This window comes from Coregonus clupeaformis, chromosome 26 (genome assembly GCF_020615455.1).
Source record: "Coregonus clupeaformis isolate EN_2021a chromosome 26, ASM2061545v1, whole genome shotgun sequence".
Taxonomy (NCBI): Eukaryota; Metazoa; Chordata; class Actinopteri; order Salmoniformes; family Salmonidae; genus Coregonus; species Coregonus clupeaformis.
In genome coordinates this window covers 12,545,637-12,566,279 of record NC_059217.1, presented here as the reverse complement: position 1 = coordinate 12,566,279, position 20,643 = coordinate 12,545,637, and the positions used below count along the sequence as shown (strand labels likewise).

Genomic DNA, 20,643 nt, shown 5'->3' with positions numbered 1-20,643 from the left:
TTAATGACTACCTCATCTCTGTACCCCGCACATACAACTATCTGTAAGAACCCTCAGTCGAGCAGTGAATTTCAAACACAGATTCAACCACAAAGACCAGGGAGGTTTTCCAAGGTTTTTCAATATAAAAAAGTAGACATTGAGTATCCCTTTGAGCATGGTGAAGTTCTTAATTACACTTTAGATGGCGTATCAGTACACACAGTCAATACAAAGATACAGTGAGGGAAAAAAGTATTTGATCCCCTGCTGATTTTGGACGTTTGCCCACTGACAAAGACATGATCAGTCTATAATTTTAATGGTAGGTTTATTTGAACAGTAAGAGACAGAATAACAACAAAAAAATCCAGAAAAATGCATGTCAAAAATGTTATAAATTGATTTGCATTTTAATGAGGGAAATAAGTATTTGACCCCCTCTCAATCAGATTTCTGGCTCCCAGGTGTCTTTTATACAGGTAACGAGCTGAGATTAGGAGCAAACTCTTAAAGGGAGTGCTCCTAATCTCAGCTTGTTACCTGTATAAACGACACCTGTCCACAGAAGCAATCAATCAATCAGATTCCAAACTCTCCAACCATGGCCAAGACCAAAGAGCTCTCCAAGGATGTCAGGGACAAGATTGTAGACCTACACAAGGCTGGAATGGGCTACAAGACCATCGCCAAGCAGCTTGGTGAGAAGGTGACAACAAGTTGGTGAGATTATTCGCAAATGGAAGAAACACAAAATAACTGTCAATCTCCCTCGGCCTGGGGCTCCATGCAAGATCTCACCTCGTGGAGTTGCAATGATCATGAGAACGGTGAGGAATCAGCCCAGAACTACACGGGAGGATATTGTCAATGATCTCAAGGCAGCTGGGACCATAGTCACCAAGAAAACAATTGGTAACACACTACGCCGTGAAGGACTGAAATTCTGCAGCGCCCACAAGGTCCCCCTGCTCAAGAAAGCACATATACAGACCTGTCTGAAGTTTGCCAATGAACATCTGAATGATTCAGAGGAGAACTGGGTGAAAGTGTTGTGGTCAGATGAGACCAAAATCGAGGTCTTTGGCATCAACTCAACTCGCCGTGTTTGGAGGAGGAGGAATGCTGCCTATGACCCCAAGAACACCATCCCCACCGTCAAACATGGAGGTGGAAACATTATGCTTTGGGGGTGTTTTTCTGCCAAGGGGACAGGACAACTTCACCGCATCAAAGGGACGATGGACGGGGCCATGTACCGTCAAATCTTGGGTGAGAACCTCCTTCCCTCAGCCAGGGCATTGAAAATGGGTCTTGGATGGGTATTCCAGCATGGCAATGACCCAAAACACACAGCCAAGGCAACAAAGGAGTGGCTCAAGAAGAAGCACATTAAGGTCCTGGAGTGGCCTAGCCAATCTCCAGACCTTAATCCCATAGAAAATCTGTGGAGGGAGCTGACGGTTCGAGTTGCCAAACGCCAGCCTCGAAACCTTAATGACTTGGAGAAGATCTGCAAAGAGGAGTGGGACAAAATCCCTCCTGAGATGTGTGCAAACCTGGTGGCCAACTACAAGAAACGTCTGACCTCTGTGATTGCCAACAAGGGTTTTGCCACCAAGTACTAAGTCATGTTTTGCAGAGGGGTCAAATACGTATTTCCCTCATTAAAATGCAAATCAATTTATAACATTTTTAACATGCATTTTTCTGAATTTTTTTGTTGTTATTCTGTCTCTCACTGTTCAAATAAACCTACCATTAAAAGTATAGATCATGATCTGATCATGTCTTTGTCAGTGGGCAAACGTAGAAAATCAGCAGCGGATCAAATACTTTTTTCCCTCACTGTACAGGCGTGCTTCCTAACTCAGTTGCCGGGGAGAGGAAAGAAACCGCTCAGGGATTTCACCATGAGGCCAATGGTGACTTCAAAACAGTTATAGAGTTTAATGGCTGTGATAGGAGAAAAGTAACATTGAAGTTACTCCACAATAGTAACCTAAATGACTGAGTGAAAAGAAGGACACCTCTACAGAATAAAAATATTTCAAAACATGCATCCTGTTTGCAATAAGGCACTAAAGTAGAACTGCAAAAAATGTGGCAAAGAAATTAACTTTATGTCCTGAATACAAAAGTGATATGTCTTGGGCAAATCCAACACAACACTGTATACTACTCTTTATATTTTCAAGCATGGTGATGGCTGCATCATGTTATGAGTATGCTTGTAAACGGCAAGGAATGGGGAGGTTTTTTTTTTATAAAAAGAAACACAATTGAGCTAAGCACAGGCAAAATCCTAGAGGAAAACCTGGTTTAGTCTGCTTTCCAACAGACACTGGTGTCACGGTTTCGGCTGAGGCTGCTTCTCCTCCTTGTTCGGGCAGGCTTCGGCGGTCGTCGTCTCCGGAGTACTAGCTGCCACCGTTCTATGTTTCGATGTGCGTTTGGTTTGGTCTGTTTGTACACCTGTTCTTTGTTAGTGTTGATTATGTGCCCTATACGTTCTCTTAGGTTTTGTCATGTGTTGTGTGTAATTGTTTCGTGTCAGCTAGGCGTCAGTTTGTTCTCTCTCGTTCTGTTTGGTTTTGAGAGAGTGTCTGCACTGTGTGCGCAGTTTGGGTTACGCACTGTTCCCTGTGTGCGTAATTGTTTCGCTTGCCCTCCGGCTGGGATTTTGCCGTGAGTCTTTTGTTTTGTTTGATCCTCACTAAAGACTGTTGAAGAGCCTCTGTTGTCCTGCGCTTGATTTCTGCACCACATCTACGCTCAGCCCTTGACAACTGGGAGACAAATTCACCTTTCAGCAGGACAGTTACCTAAAACACAAGGCCAAATATACACTGGAGTTGCTTACCAAGACAACATTGAATGTTCCTGAGTGGCCTAGGTACAGTTTTGAGTTAAATTGGCTTGAAAATCTATGGCAAGTCTTGAAAATGGCAGTCTAGCAATGATCAACAACAACTTGACAGAGCTTGAATATTTTTTTTTATAATAATGTGCAAATATTGTACAATCAAGGTGTGCAAAACTCTTAGAGACGTACCCAGAAAGACTTACAGCTGTATCACTGCCAACGGTGATTCTAACATGTATTGACTCAGGGGTGTGAATACTTATGTAAATGAGATATCTCCGTATTTCATTTTCAATAAATTTGCAAACATTTCTAAAACATATTTTTCACTTTGATATTATGGGGTATTTTGTGTAGATGGGTGAAAAAAATATTTTTGAATCCATTTTGAATTCAGGCTGTAACACAACAAATGTGGAATAAGTCAATGGGTATGAATACTTTCTGAAGGCACTCAGTCAGTCATACAGTCAGGGAGAGAGGGGTGGGGCTGTCTGTTTTCTTGGGTGGGCCCATAGAGTCAGGGGGTGGGGGTGGGTGTTATAGCCCATACGGTACAGGCCAGTGGAAAAGGCGTGGGTGCTGTAGCCCATACAGTACAGGGGAGAGGGGGCTGTAGTTTTCTGTTAAAACAGGAAGTTGCACAACATCTGATCTCTGGCATACAGAACAGAATTACCAGCCAAACAGCTGTGGTTCCACCGTATGCTACTGTATATGTCTGATATGGAGAACTGTTGAATTCAGCTATGTCTGTTCCATACTCTTTCCCACTACATTAAAGTAGGACTGTGACGTTCATGGAATTTTGGATGACGGTTATTGGCCAGCCAAATTAATTTGTTTACCGTAATAACTATTCGAAGACGCACATGTTCTCCTCTCCTCCTCCGCATGTGCTGCCATAGAAATATAATGAATAGAACGGGTGTCCCTATTCAAGTAAATTATGGCATAATGGGTGGACTGGTGGCCACTGCGAGTGTACCCATAGAAGCAAAGCAGGAAGTAAAAGCAGGAAGTGTACCCATCAATATGTGCTGTGATTTGTTGATCAAATTCAACTGACATTATACAGTAAAAAATACATTCCATTGCATGAGCTACATCAGTTAACATTATTTGAATGAACATTCTACATTACCATGGAAATTATTGTGTCACAATATCAGGCAGCCATTGCGAGTGTCCAATGAGTTTACCAGTCAAATTGCCAGGGTTAGAGATTCCAAACATGTTGTTTTCATTCTATTTCTATGTGTGCTACTACTGCAGGGAGCGGGGTGATGCCTAGGCAACCGAAGACTAGTTTGCTACAACGACTTGCTTGATTTCAGCAAGGACAACCCACTTTCATCACGTTGTTAAGAGTCCATGTTACCGCAGAAACGGACTCAACCACAAGAATGCCCGGCCATCCCATCTTCAGTCAGATGTTCATTCCACACAACAACAAAAAACAACAAACAAAAAAACAAGTATTTTTATTTTTAACGGTTATGACGGTTATTTTATTCTCATGACGTCTTCATCCATAACCTTCGGTTACACAGTAATACAGTGCATTCTGAAAGTATTCAGACCCCTTGACCTTTTCCACATTTTGTTACATTATAGCCTTATTCTAAAATTGATCAAATTGTTTTTTCCCTCATCAATCTAAACAAAATACCCAATAATGACAAAGTAAAAACAGGTTTTTAGAAATGTCTGCTAATTTATTAAAAATAAAAACAGAAATATCACATTTACATAAATATTTAGACCCTTAACTCAGTACTTTGTTGAAACACCTTTGGCAGCGATTACAGTCTTGAGTCTTCTTGGGTATGATGCTACAAGCTTGGCACACCTGTATTTGGAGTTTCTCCCATTCTTCTCTGCAGATCCTCTCAAGCTCTGTCAGGTTGGGTGGGGAGCGTCGATGGACAACTATTTTCAGGTCTCTCCAGAGATGTTTGATCAGGTTCAAGTTCAAGGCTGGGCCACTCAAGGACATTCAGAGAAGCCATTCCTGCGTTGTCTTGGCTGTGTGGTTAGGGTCATTGTCCTGTTGGAAGGTGAACCATCGCCCCAGTCTGACATCCTGAGCACTCTGGAGCAGGTTTTCATCAAGGATCTCTCTGTACTTTGTTCCGTTCATCTTTCCCTCGATCCTGACTAGTCTCCCAATCCCTGCCGCTGAAAACATCCCCACAGCATGATGCTGCCACCACAATGCTTCACTCTAGGGATGGTGCCAGGTTTCCTCCAGACGTGACGCTTGGCATTCAGGCCAAAGAGTTCAATCTTGGTTTCATCAGACCAGAAAATCTTGTTTCTCATGGTCTGAGAGTCCTTTAGGTGCCTTTTGGCAAACTAAAGCAGGCTGTCATGTGCCTTTTACTGAGGAGTGGCTTCCGTCTGGCCACTCTACCATAAAGGCCTGACTGGTGGAGTGCTGCAGAGATGGTTGTCCTTCTGGAACTGTTCTCCAATCTCCACAGAGGAACTCTGGAGCTCTGTCAGAGTGACCATCGGGTTCTTGGTCACCTCCCTGACCAAGGCCCTTCTCCCCTGATTGCTCAGTTTGGCCGGGCGGCCAGCTCTAGAAAGAGTTTTGGTGGTTGCAAACTTCTTCCTTTTAAGAATGATGGTGGCCACTGTGTTCTTGGGGACCTTCAATGCTGCAGATCTGTGCCTCGACACAATCCTGCCTCGGCGCTCTACGGACAATTCCTTTGAACTCATGGCTTGGTTTTTGCTCTGACATGCACTGTCAACTGTGGGACCTTATATAGACAGGTGTGTGCGTTTCCAAATCATGTTCAATAAATTGAATTTACCACAGGTTGACTCCAATCAAGTTGTAGAAACATCTCAAGGATGATCAATGGAAACAGGATGGTCCTGAGCTCAATTTCGAGTCTCATAGCAAAGGGTCTGAATACTTATGTACATAAGGTATTTCTGTTTTTTATTTGTAATAAATTAGCAAACATTTCTAAAAGCCTGTTTTCTCTTTGTCATTATGGGGTATTGTGTGTAGATTGATGAGGAAAAACATTTATTTAATCCATTTTAGAATAAGGCTGCAACGTAACAAAATGTGGAAAAAGGGAAGGGGTCTGAATACTTTCCGAATGCACTGTATTGTAATGGTGCGAGCCCTTTTTTGGTCAGGGGCCCTATAGCGGCCTGGGGCCCTAAGCAACCGCTTATGTAGCTTATGCCTGGAACCGGCCCTGTTACTTACATCAAGCTGTTAAAACAGCTTTAGGATAATGAAAACAGAATGCACCAAAGCTCAGGAGAGAAAGAGTTAAGGAGTTGAAGAGAGAGAGAGAGAGAGAGAGAGAGAGAGAGAGAGAGAGAGAGAGAGAGAGAGAGAGAGAGCGAGAGAGAAAAGGGAGAATGAGAGAAAAAGAGAGGTGAAGAGAGGGAGAGGATCCTCGTGTGTCTCTGTGCTGGCTCTCTCTGTCTGTCAGTGTGCTTTGGTTCTGCAGATGCTCAACCCCCCCACCCTGGACCACTGTTAGAATGTGACATTTAGGGGAGGGCCTGTGGCAAAGTGTGTCATGTGTCACAGCCAGCACACTTTGTGTGAATGTGTGTGTGTGTGCAATGTGTGAGCGCTCTTGCGTGTGTGTGTTTGTGTTTAGTGGTAATGGTGCAGCACAGACACACACAAACACACACACCATTTTTAGACGCTGAGAATACCATATGAGAACAAACTGTACCTGCAAGAATGCAGGTACAGTTTGGGGAAAATAAAAGGGGGTAAGGGGGATGGGTTGCACGGTTGGAAGTGTGTGTAAATGTGTGTGTGCCTACGAGTGTGTGCCTACGAGTGTGTGTGTGTGTGTGTGTGTGTCAGTAAATTGCAGTGATGATGAATTTCCTCGCAGCTCCATGCATGTGGCTCCACACCATGCCCTGTTACCCTGGTGCCTGAGTAGGTCAACTATGTAAAAGCCAGCCTGTCAGTTTACATTGATGGATGCACAGCAAAGTCAGCACACCGTGACCAAAATATGTTTACTGCATCCTGCGTAGTTACATTTTCAGTGCACTGTATGCAAGGCTACTCGGTGTAAGTCGAGACTGGTGGTTATTATTTAAATAATTGCTAACATTAGCTTGACACAAGCTGGTTTGATCAAACAGAATCACTGACTGGACTGACCTCTGTGACCTGGAAGTGTTTTGTTTCTTGAAGGTGTTGAAGGTGTTGATGTCAGGTTTGCTGATTGTAGTATTTCTTTCTACGTCCTAACCCGCTCTCTCTACGTCCTAACCATGTCTATTTGTATGTTTGTCTGTCCCAACCTATTTTCTATCTCTATGTCGCTCTCTCTAGGTATGTCCGCCTTACCCAGTCTCTAACCCTGTCTCTCTGACTCCTTCCCATAGACTCCCCCTGGCCAATGAGTACGCCCCACTCCCACGACCCTCCAATGGGCGGCTTGGTGGGACACCCCTCCGTCATCAGCACCTCCAGGCCCCTCCCATCCCCCATGAGAACTTTGCGCTCGCCCATGAATGGCCTGGCCATTCATGGCTCGCTGCCCTGCACACCAGGAATTAACTTCGGATCTCTCCACAGTCCACAGATGAGAGAGGTGTGTGCCACTTAGCTTAAAGTAACTGTCCAGTAAATATCAAAGTTCATATTCAGTTAACTCATACCCAAATAATGTTGTTGACTCATCCTATACTCTTATATGTGGCCAAAGCATAAATTGAAGAAGAAAACACTTCAAAAACCCCACCTCAAACTTGTATCTCAAAGATACTTGCTATTTCCTCATAGAGGATGATGTCATCCTCCGGCCAATCAGCGGTCTACTCGCATTAATATTTTTTATGACGGGTATACACCCACACCATTCTGTTGTTCGGGTACGCCCACACCAATACAACATAGAAAATATGCTTTTTAATGTTGTTAAGGATTAACAAAAATTCAGAAGAAAGGACCAGACTTGAATGTAACACTTAACTAGTTGCCTTGAACTCCACTCCCTAGCGACTCAACAAGCACCAGCTTCTAACCATTGCCAATCAGCTTCAACTACTGTTTGCAACGCTTAACTAGTTGCCTTGAACGTAACTCTTCAAACTAGCTCCAGCTGCTACTAACTGCTAATCAGCCTCAACACCTATTCTCACTCTCCTTAATCACCACTACCTCCCTACTTAAACCTGACCAAACAGTCATTCCTCCTCTCTGTTTTGCACCGCGTGCAAGACACTGACCTCGATTTATCGAAAGTGCTACTCAAAGTTTACTTAAGTTAGCTTACTTACTTCGTTTACAATGGAGATTGATCTCACTGCCTTGGATTCCAAGACGTTATCGGTCCAAGTTCCAGACTCTCCCTTCTCCATTATTAGGTACACACACCTCTAACCAGATGGCTGTGGTCCGTTATCTCGGTGCCCTGCCACCGTTCCAGGCCTCACAAACGGAATGCCGTGGCCGGCCTCCAGGCTAAGCTGCATGCCAGAGCTCACCAGCCTCCCCTCTTCGCAAGCATGGATGGCTCGGGCCTACAGCTCTGCCCAGAAACATCCTGGACGCCATGGCTCCGCCCCTGCCAAGGGCCTTCTATCTCTTCTGCTGATAAATGACTACTGGCCAACCTCGTCTCCACCATGACTGCGGATTTGGACCTTCTGCACATGTACCCGGCCAATGTAACTCAATCGCTGATTCTCTGTCCCGCCTCCATTTTCAGAGATTTAGGCGCTTGGTCCCATATGCAGAACCCCTACCAACCCCCTCCTTATTCCATGACTACCTTCCTGTGAACCATCCACTCCTTCGCCTCATTTCCCAGTCACGCCAATCCATATCTGCAGTTACACCAAGTACACTGTCCTCTTACTGGACAGCCTGGAGATGCTTCCAGCATTTACATACCATCTATCACCTGCCTTTTCCCTCCAACGACTTGGTCATCATTTCTGCCTTTGCCACACATGCCAGCTCATCCCTCTCCATGCGGACATCCTCCATCCAGATGTACCTGGATGGGATCAATTTCTTTCTCAAATTTCTTACTGGGTTTCATGTTCCTCCTCTCACCCGCATGTCTCCCTTCTCAAGGGCCTCCAACGCACCGAAGTCCACCACCCCCCTCGCCGCCAGCCCATCACACTTGACATCCTGTCTGACTGCATCCAGATGCTGTGGTCTGGCTACATCGCCATCACAGTCTCTTCCACACTAGAATTTGTTTATTTAGGCATTTTTGGGGATTCCTGCGATGTTCAGAGTTTACATTCTCATCTGCTATCTACAACCCTTGTCATCCCAGTGTGTCAGATGTCACTATCCTTGACTAAGAGACCCTCATTTCCACCATCAAACACTATCAGTTTGGCAGAACCACACCAGTCTACCTGTTCTGGCTACCCTCAGCCCTTCCGAACCACTCACCTACTTCCTGCAGCTCAGACAATCTCAACATGCCTCTCCATTTGATCCACTATTCATCACTGTATCTGGTTCCAACACCTCTCGCCAATGGTTCCATTCCCATCTGAGACAAATACTATCCCTGTCCGGCAAGCCTGATGACCAATTCTCTGTACACTCCTTCCACATCGGCGCCGCTTCCATTGCATCCCGACACGGCATCAAAGACCACACTCCTCGGCCGCTGGTCCTCTCAAGCCTATAATTCCTACATCCGTTCTGACATCAACATCAGGACAGCCCACAACATGCTCATCTCTCAGAACCTGCATTAACTCAGGCAGTGTCTTTGTCTGTCTCATTTCACGGACACCATTTTCCTCACAAACCGTATCCTACCCAACAAGCCAAAAGAGGATTGGCTCCCCAGCTGAGCCTGGTTCCTCTCAAGGTTTTCTTCAAAGGAGTTTTAACCTTGCCACTGTCACTTCTGCTTGCTCTCCTGGGGCCTAAGTTTTTATCTCACTCTGTGGGCATCTTGTCAGTATGCCTATAATACCTCAGCTATAGTGCCAACCATTCAGCACCTGCAGTCAAGAACAGCTCACTTCCTCTCAAGGGTCCGACTAACTTGTAGTTCTTTTTGGGGATTGCCTTCAACACAGCAGCCTAAATACCTTGGCCTGATGGCGATGTCTACCTGAGACTCCAAGCCAAACCCTACAGAATCAACTCCTCCATCTTTCATCTAAAGCCCTTGGCTTCATCCGGTCCATTCTCATTTCCCCACTGAATCCTCATTCTCGTTCTCATATCCATTCCATTTCTTCAAATATTCTAAACCCATTTCATGGCTGGTCCTTGAACTTCTGAAACATACTTAATAAAAAGAAACACTGGATAGTTTAACTACAGCATCAAATGTGAAATCAGAAAACATCTAATGTTGCTGACTACTACCATCCAGAACAAGTCTCTCTTCCAGATAAGATTTTATCTCAATGACACTAACTGTATAAATAAAGGTTGCATGAAGTAGAATGATTTTGGATATGATATGAACTGTCTGGCCCAACCTATGGTAACCAAAGGAGAGAACCAACCAGTTTTTTAAAAACCTGCTTTCTACTTGTGCATTTTTTTACATGCCTTGGATACTCAGTGTGAAGGTTAGCTGTATCCAATCTCTGACCAGGACACGACAGTACTGTAATCCACCACCGGTCCTCTGCCCTCCTGACATATAAACCTTTAGCCTAAAGGTCAGCTCTTAGTGGCATGTTGTGGGTCAAACAGGCTAGGTGGACTTAAGACACTATCCAAGTGGGACGCAATGTGTGTGTGTGTGTGTGTCTATTCTCTGTGGAGTATCAGGACTTTAATGGATTACAGCAGTAACTGCCAAAGAAAGACCATCCCTCACTTTTTCCCTCTCTGCTGAGCTTTCATCCTCCCATCTACGTTATTACAGGGTCATTCACCACAATAGCCAAGCACGCGTGAGGCCAACTGAGCACATTTTCAACAATAAACAGCACCCAACAACACCAACATCGCTCTTTTAGCATCCCACACAATGAACTATAAGATGCTATAGGATTTCTCTTTAATGTGCCCTATTATATAAACTACAAAGGCCATGAGGCTCTGTGATTTGATAGTTAGCCAGAAATACAGTATATGCTCCATGGTTGAAACAAAGACAGAACTGCAGGCTGGAGGAGAGGATGATATCCATTACTACAGTGATAGTATGGATATGGATCTGATGGAGACTGACTGACTGTGAACTATGGATGGATGCATATTTTTCTCCATTCAGTAGTGTGCACTCAGTTGTCTTTGCCAGCCGAGCTACAGTGAGGGAAAAACGTGTTTGATCCCCTGCTGATTTTGTAAGTTTGCCCACTGACAAGGACATGATCAGTCTATAATATTAATGGAAGGTTTATTTGAACAGTGAGAGGCAGAATAACAACAAAGAAATCCGGAAAAATGCATGTCAAAAATGTTATAAATTGATTTGCATTTTAATGAGGGAAATAAGTATTTGACCCCTCTGCAAAACATGACTTAGTACTTGGTGACAAAACCCTTGTTGGCAATCACAGAGGTCAGACGTTTCTTGTAGTTGGCCACCAGGTTTGCACACATCTCAGGAGGGATTTTGTCACACTCCTCTTTGCTGATCTTCTCCAAGTCATTAAGGTTTCGAGGCTGGCGTTTGGCAACTCGAACCGTCAGCTCCCTCCACAGATTTTCTATGGGATTAAGGTCTGGAGATTGGCTAGGCCACTCCAGGACCTTAATGTGCTTCTTCTTGAGCCACTCCTTTGTTGCCTTGGCCGTGTGTTTTGGGTCATTGTCATGCTGGAATACCCATCCACGACCCATTTTCAATGCCCTGGCTGAGGGAAGGAGGTTCTCACCCAAGATTTGACGGTACATGGCCCCGTCCATCGTCCCTTTGATGCGGTGAAGTTGTCATGTCCCCTTAGCAGAAAAACACCCCCAAAGCATAATGTTTCCACCTCCATGTTTGATGGTGGGGATGGTGTTCTTGGGGTCATAGGCAGCATTCCTCCTCCTCTGATGCCAAAGAGCTCGATTTTGGTCTCATCTGACCACAACACTTTCACCCAGTTTTCCTCTGAATCATTCAGATGTTCATTGGCAAACTTCAGATGGGCCTGTATATGTGCTTTCTTGAGCAGGGGGACCTTGCGGGCGCTGCAGGATTTCAGTCCTTCACGGCGTAATGTGTTACCAATTGTTTTCTTGGTGACTATGGTCCCAGCTGCCTTGAGATCATTGACAAGATCCTCCCGTGTAGTTCTGGGCTGATTCCTCACCGTTCTCATGATCATTGCAACTCCACGAGGTAAGATCTTGCATGGAGCCCCAGGCCGAGGGAGATTGAAAGTAATTTTGTGTTTCTTCCATTTGCTAATAATCGCACCAACTGTTGTCACCTTCTCACCAAGCTGCTTGGCGATGGTCTTGTAGCCCATTCCAGCCTTGTGTAGGTCTACAATCTTGTCCCTGACATCCTTGGAGAGCTCTTTGGTCTTGGCCATGGTGGAGAGTTTGGAATCTGATTGATTGATTGCTTCTGTGGACAGGTGTCTCCAAATTACTTCAACTACCTCAACTAGCCGGTGCCCCCGCACATTGACTCTGCACCGGTACCCCACTGTATATATAGCCTCCCTACTGTTATTTTATTTTACTTTGCTCTTTTTTTCTCAACACTTTTTTTGTTGTTGTTTTATTTATTTTTTTGTTAAAAAGAAATGCACTGTTGGTTAAGGGCTGTAAGTAAGCATTTCACTGTAATGTCTGCACCTGTTGTATTCGGCACATGTGGCCAATAAAATTTGATTTGATTTGATTTTATACAGCTAACAAACTGAGATTAGGAGCACTCCCTTTAAGAGTGTGCTCCTAATCTCAGCTCGTTACCTGTATAAAAGACACCTGGGAGCGAGAAATCTTTCTAATTGAGAGGGGGTCAAATACTTATTTCCCTCATTAAAATGCATATCAATTTATAACATTTTTGACATGCATTTTTCTGGACTTTTTTGTTGTTATTCTGTCTCTCACTGTTCAAATAAACCTACCATTAAAATTATAGACTGATCATTTAGTTGTCAGTGGGCAAATGTACAAAATCAGCAGGAGATCAAATACTTTTTTCCCTCACTGTATACTCTTACTGTTACAATATAGTTACTAATAATAGTTTGTATTTATAGTTAATATTAATAGTTATTCAACTCTATCCATCTCTGGGATTTATATGGAGCATTTCAGAAAATGGCTTGTTCGTAAAGGTGTCAAAAACAAGTGCAGTCAAGTTGGTATGGATAATATAAGATGAAGGTCCCAATCAAAGCATGAGCTAAGTATGCATTTAGCCCTATTATAGCGTGTGTAAAGCATGTCTGAATCCTATGTAGAGCCAGATCCAGAATTATTGGCACCCTTGTTAAAGATGAGCAAAAAAGATGAGCAAAATAGCCCCATTACATCAAAGATCCACCACCATATTTTAAAGTAGGTATGGGGTTATTTTCTGCTTATGTATCCTTATTTAGAAATGCCAAACCCACCACTGGTGTGCTGGCCAAAGAGCTCTTTTTTCATGTCATCCAACAAATGTAAACGCCTGGAGTTTGCTATATGACATTTATCTGACCATGGCACTGGTTCCAATCCAAGTGCCAATGCCGTTTAGCAAACTGTAAGCATTTACATTTGTTGGATGACATGAAAATAGAGCTCTTTGGCCATGCACATCAGTGGTGCATCAAAATAAGGATGCATAAGGAGAAAATAACCCCATACATCCTTTAAAATATGGTGGTGGATCTTTGATGTTATAGGGCTATTTTGCTTCCACTGGTTCCTGGGGCTATTGTTAAGGTCAACGGCATCCTGAACTTTACCCAGTACCAGGACATTTTAGCCAAACACCTGGTTGCCTCTGCCAGGAGGCTGAAACTTGGCCACAAGTGGATCTTCCAGCAAGACAATAACCCCAAGCACACATCAAAATCCACAAATAAATGGTTCATTGACCACAAAATCAACATTTTGCCATCTCAGTCTCCGGACTTGAAAGCCATTTGAAAACATGTGGTTTGAATTGAAGAGGGCAGTACATAAGAACAGACTAAGGATATCAAACATCTGGAAAGATTTTGTATGGAGGAATGGTCTAAGATCCCTCCCGATGTCTTCTCCAATCTCATAAAACATTTCTCCATGTATATCAATGATGTCGCTCTTGCTGCTGGTGACTCTCAGATCCACCTCTACGCAGACGACACCATTTTGTATGCATCTGGCCCTTCATTGGACACTGTGTTAACAAACCTCCAAACGAGCTTCAATGCCATACAACACTCCTTCAGTAGCCTCCAATTGCTCTTAAACACTAGTAAAACTAAATGCATGCTTTTCAATCGAACGCTGCTGGCACCCGCCCACCCGACTAGAATCACCACTCTCGACGGGTCTGACCTAGAGTATGTGGACAACTACAAATACCTAGGTGTCTGGTTAGACTGTAAACTCAACTTCCAGACTCACATAAAGAATCTCCAATCCAAAGTTAAATCTAGAATCGGCTTCCTATTTCGCAACAAAGCCTCCTTCACTCATGCTGCCAAACATGCCCTCGTAAAACTGACTATCCTACCGATCCTTGACTTCGGCGATGTCATTTACAAAATAGCCTCCAACACTCTACTCAGCAAATTGGATGTAGTCTATCACAGTGCCATCCGTTTTGTCTCCAAAGCCCCATACACTACCCACCACTGTGACCTGTACGCTCTTGTTGGCTGGTCCTCACTACATGTTCGTCGTCAAACCCACTGGCTCCAGGCCATCTATAAATCACTGCTAGGCAAATCCCCGCCTTATCTTAGCTCATTGGTCACAATAGCAGCACCCACCCGTAGTCTGCGCTCCAGCAGGTATATCTCACTGGTCATTCCCAAAGCCAACACCTCCTTTGGCCGCCATTCCTTCCAGTTCTCTGCTGCCAATGACTGGAACGAATTGCAAAAATCTCTGAAGCTGGAGACTCTTATCTCCCTCAATAACTTTAAGCATCAGTTGTCAGAGCACCTTACCGATCACTGCACCTGTACACAGCCCATCTGAAATTAGCCCACCCAACTACCTCATCCCTATATTGTTATTTATTTTGCTCTTTTGCACCCCAGTATCTCTATTTGCACATAATCTCTTGCACATCTAGCATTCCAGTGTTAATACTATTGTAATTATTTTGCACTATAGCCTATTTATTGCCTTACCTCCATAACTTGCTACATTTGCACACACTGTATATATCTTTTCTGTTGTATTTTTGACTTTATGTTTTTTACCCCATATGTAACTCTGTGTTGTTTTTATTGCACTGCTTTGCTTTATCTTTGCCAGGTCGCAGTTGTAAATGAGAACCTGTTCTCAACTGGCTTACCTGGTTACCTTACCTGTGTCACGGAGACTCTCCGCACTGCTAAAGCTAACTCTCTCTCCTCTGCTCTTGTCCTTCTAGACCTGTCTGCTGCCTTTGATACTGTGAACCATCAGATCCTCCTCTCCACCCTCTCCGAGCTGGGCATCTCCGGCGCGGCTCACTCCTGGATTGCGTCCTACCTGACCGGTCGCTCCTACCAAGTGGCGTGGCGGGAAGCTGTCTCCGCACCACGTGCTCTCACCACTGGTGTCCCCCAGGGCTCGGTTCTAGGCCCTCTCCTTTTCTCCCTATACACCAAGTCACTTGGCTCTGTCATATCCTCACATGGCCTTTCCTATCATTGCTACGCTGACGATACACAACTAATCTTCTCCTTTCCCCCTTCTGATAACCAGGTGGCGAATCGCATCTCTGCATGTCTGGCAGACATATCAGTATGGATGACGGATCACCACCTCAAGCTGAACCCTGGCAAGACGGAGCTGCTCTTCCTCCCGGGGAAGGACTGCCCGTTCCATGATCTCGCCATCACGGTTGACAACTCCGCTGTGTCCTCCTCCCAGAGTGCGAAGAGCCTAGGCGTGACCCTGGACAACACCCTGTCGTTCTCCGCCAACATCAAGGCGGTGACCCGCTCCTGCAGGTTCATGCTCTACAACATTCGGAGAGTGCGACCCTGCCTTACACAGGAAGCGGCGCAGGTCCTGGTCCAGGCACTTGTCATCTCCCGTCTGGACTACTGCAACTCGCTGTTGGCTGGCCTCCCTGCCTGTGCCATTAAACCCCTACAACTCATCCAGAATGCCGCAGCCCGTCTGGTGTTCAACCTTCCCAAGTTCTCTCACGTCACCCCCCTCCTCCGCACACTCCACTGGCTTCCAGTTGAAGCTCGCATCCGCTACAAGACCATGGTGCTTGCCTATGGAGCAGTGAGGGGAACGGCACCTCTGTACCTTCAGGCTCTGATCAGTCCCTACACCCAAACGAGGGCATTGCGTTCATCCACCTCTGGCCTGCTGGCTCCCTTCCTCTGCGGAAGCATAGCTCCCGCTCAGCCCAGTCAAAACTGTTCGCTGCTCTGGCACCCCAATGGTGGAACAAGCTCCCTCACGACGCCAGGACAGCGGAGTCACTCACCACCTTCCGGAGACATTTGAAACCCCCACCTCTTTAAGGAATACCTGGGATAGGATAAAGTATTCCTTCTAACCACCCCCCAAATTGTAAAGTGGTTATCCCACTGGCTATAGGGTGAACGCACCAATTTGTGAGTCGCTCTGGCTAAGAGCGTCTGCTAAATGACGTTAATGTGCCCTTGAGCAAGGCACTTAACCCTAATTGCTCCTGTAAGTCGCTCTGGATAAGAGCGTCTGCTAAATGACTAAAATGTAAATGTAAAATGTAAATGTTAAATAAAGGTGAAAAAAAAAACATTATCCTCACAAGGTGAGGAATTGAAAGGTATTGAAAACAGGGGTGCCAATAATTTTGATCCTTATCTTTTTGCGAAAAAAAGATTACTTGTTAAACATATTCTTTAATCTTTGCAATTGTATTAGCATAAAATAATATAGTGGTCCATTTTTTTTTTTCATCTTTTATCATCTTTGTCCAGGGTGCCAATAATTCTGGACCTGACTGTATGCCGTGTACTGCATAAAGAATGTATGAAGGATTAAAAATGCATGTGGCATGTCTGGGGCATGTTGGTGCCTGAGAAGTCATAAGCATGTGAATGGCATTTTCAATTAGCATATTATGTTAGTCATGTGTAGGCCATGTGTCTGGCATGTTGGCTGTAGGGAGAGGCATGGTGATGACTGAAGGGGAAAGGGAAAGGGCTCTCTCTCATCATTGATTCACCAGCATCAGGAGAAGGCAGGGGGCTGAATGCTCATTTAGCTGTGACTCTGTGGGGCTAACAATGCTCACTGCTAAAGCTCAGAGAGAGAGCAATAGAGAGAGAGAGAAAGAAACTACCTCTCCAGCAGTTTTCTCCTGTAAGGTCAAAGCCAGGCCTTAGTCCAGACAGCCATTAGGGACTAGACAAAGCAGATTGCTGTCATAAATAAACTATAGGAAATGCCTGCAGTTCCTCTAAAGCAGCAAAACTAAAATGGCGGACCGCAGTCCGGGTACGGTGTCACGTTGCTGTGTATAGGTGTGGTGTGGAATCAGGCGCAGGCAGCAGAGGGTAAGTCCAACAAGACTTTACTTAGCACAAAAATAATCCACAACAGCCCGGAGGCAAAAAGACGCACACAGGCGTAATGCAAGCGCACACAAAGGTGCGTAAATCTCTCCTAAACACAAGGAGGAAACTACGGGAAAATAGCGTACCGTAACAGGTAGCGCAACCACGACACGAACAATCACACACAACACAAACCTAACAACAAGTAAACTAAATAGGGTGCTAAACGAGACCTAACACAAAACAGGTGTGACTAACAGACAAAACCAAACAAACACGAAACATCGAGCGGTGGCAGCTAGAACTCCGGAGACGACGACCGGCGAAACCTGCCCGAACAAGGAGGAGGAGCCGCCTCGGCCGAAACCGTGACAGTACCCCCCCCTAGCCGCGCGCCGCCTCCGGTCTCGGGGACGACCAGGGGGACGCGGAGCAGGGCGCGCAGGATGACCACGATGGAATTCGGTCATCAGGGACGAATCCAGAATGTCCCTCCCTGGCACCCAGCACCGCTCCTCCGGACCGTACCCCTCCCACTCCACGAGATATTGGAGACCCCCCCTCCGGCGTCTCGAATCCAGGATGGTCCGAACCGTGTACGCCGGAGCCCCCTCGATGTCCAACGGGGGCGGAGGAGTCTCCTCAATCTCAAAGTCCTGGAGTGGACCAGCTACCACCGGCCTGAGGAGAGACACATGAAACGAGGGGTTAATATTCTTGTAATCAATAGGTAGTTCTAACCTGTAACACACCTCGTTCAATCTCCTCAGGACTTTAAAAGGCCCCACAAACCGCCGACCCAGCTTCCGGCAGGGCAGGCGGAGGGGCAGGTTTCTGGTTGAGAGCCAGACTCGATCTCCAGGTGCGTACACTGGCCCCTCACTGCGGTGTAGGTCGGCGCTCGTCTTCTGTCGACGTATGGCACGCTGCAGATGGACGTGTGCAGCGTCCCACGTCTCCTCCGAGCGCCGCACCCACTCATCCACAGCGGGGGCCTCGATCTGGCTCTCATGCCATGGTGCCAGACCGGCTGGTACCCTAATACACACTGAAAAGGGGTTAGTTGGGTGGAGGAGTGGCGGAGAGAGTTCTGTGCCATCTCGGCCCAGGGCACATATCTCGCCCACTCCTCCTGCCGGCCCTGACAATATGACCTCAGAAACCTACCCACATCCTGGTTGACTCGTTCAACCTGCCCATTACTCTCCGGGTGGTAACCCGAGGTAAGGCTCACCGAGACCCCCAAACGTTCCATAAATGCTCTCCAGACTCTGGAGGTAAACTGGGGGGCCTCGATCGGACACTATATCCTCGGGCACCCCGTAATGCCGGAAGACGTGAGTAAATAGAGCCTCAGCGGTCTGTAGGGCCGTAGGAAGACCCGGCAGGGGAAGGAGATGACAGGCCTTCGAGAACCGATCCACAACGACCAGGATGGTGGTATTCCCCTGGGAGGAGGGAAGATCGGTAACAAAATCCACCGAGAGGTGAGACCAGGGTCGTTGTGGAACGGGCAGGGGCTGTAATTTACCCCTGGGCAAGTGTCTGGGCGCCTTACACTGGGCACATACTGAGCAGGAGGAGACATAAACCCTCACATCCCTGGCTAACGTTGGCCACCAGTACTTCGTACTAAGACAGTGCACCGTCCGGCCAATACCCGGATGTCCAGAGGAGGGGGACGTGTGAGCCCAATAAATCAGCCGATCCCGGACCTCGAGCGGGACGTACACCCGACCCACCGGACACTGGGGAGGACTAGGCTCGGTGCGTAACGCCCGCTCGATCTCCGCATCGACCTCCCACACCACCGGTGCCACCAGACAAGACTCCGGTAGTATGGGAATGGACTCCACGCACCTCTCCTCCGTGTCATACCGACGGGACAGAGCATCTGCCTTCCCGTTCTGGGACCCAGGGATGTAAGTGATCTTGAACACAAACCGGGCGAGAAACATAGTCCATCGAGCCTGGCGAGGATTCAGCCTCCTAGCTGCCCGAATGTACTCCAGGTTACGATGGTCGGTCAGAATGAGGAAAGGGTGCTGAGCCCCCTCAAGCCAATGCCTCCACACCTTTAGGGCCTGTACTACGGCTAACAGCTCCCTGTCCCCTACGTCATAATTCCGCTCCGCCGGACTGAGCTTCTTAGAATAAAAAGCACAGGGGCGGAGCTTAGGTGGTGTACCGGATCGTTGAGAAAGAACTGCCCCGATACCGGCCTCAGACGCGTCCACCTCAACTTGGAAGGGTAAAGTGGGATCCGGGTGCGCCAACACCGGGGCCGAGGTAAACAGGTCCTTCAGTCTCCCAAAGGCCCTGTCCGCCTCAGCTGACCACTGCAAGCGCACCGGACCCCCCTTCAGCAGAGGCGTTATGGGAGCTGCCACCTGTCCAAAACCCCGGATAAACCTCCGGTAGTAATTCGCAAAACCCAAGAACCGCTGCACCTCTTTAACCGTAGTTGGGGTTTGCCAATTACGCACGGCGGACACTCGGTCCACCTCCATTCTCACCCCCGACGCAGACAACTGGTAACCCAAAAAGGAAACTGACTCCTGGAAGAACAGACATTTCTCAGCTTTGACATACAGGTCATGCTCCAACAGTCTCCTCAATACCCTGCGCACCAGGGCTACATGCTCGGCCCGAGTAGCACTGTACACAAGAATATCATCTATGTACACCACTACTCCCTGCGCCTGCATGTCCCGGAAAAAGTTCGTCTACAAACGATTGGAAGACTGATGGAGCATTCATTAACCCATATGGCATGACGAGATACTCGTAATGGCCGGATGTAGTACTAAATGCTGTCTTCCACTCATCGCCCTCCCTAATGCGCACCAAGTTATATGCGCTCCTGAGATCCAATTTTGTGAAGAACCTTGCCCCGTGTAAGGACTCCGTCATAGTCCCAATCAGAGGAAGTGGATAGCTGTACTTCACCGTCCCCTGATTGAGACCGCGGTAATCAATACACGGACGCAAACCTCCATCCTTTTTCTTCACAAAAAAGAAGCTCGAGGACGCGGGAGAAGTGGAGGCCCGTATGTATCCTTGTCTCAGAGACTCGGCAATGTAAGTCTCCATTGCCTTTTCTCCTCCTGTGACAAAGGATACACATGGCTCCGCGAAGCGCCTGCTCCTGTCTGGAGGTCTATCGCACAATCCCCTTGTCTATGAGGTGGCAACTGTGC

The 20,643-nt window shown here is 46.6% G+C and overlaps 1 protein-coding gene across 4 annotated transcripts in view; it reads left to right on the top strand.

Annotated features, from left to right (window-relative positions):
• Positions 1-20,643, top strand: part of LOC121540391 (retinoic acid receptor RXR-gamma-A) — a 57,192-nt gene that overhangs the window by 18,412 nt on the left and 18,137 nt on the right. For 3 of the 4 annotated variants that reach the window (XM_041849232.2, XM_041849233.2, XM_041849231.2), the window contains exon 2: positions 7,241-7,449. The exons of the other annotated variant lie outside the window; for it this stretch is intronic. In XM_041849232.2, the coding sequence (XP_041705166.2) occupies positions 7,241-7,449 (209 nt within the window). The remainder of the gene's footprint in view (positions 1-7,240; positions 7,450-20,643) is intronic. 4 annotated transcript variants of the gene reach the window in all.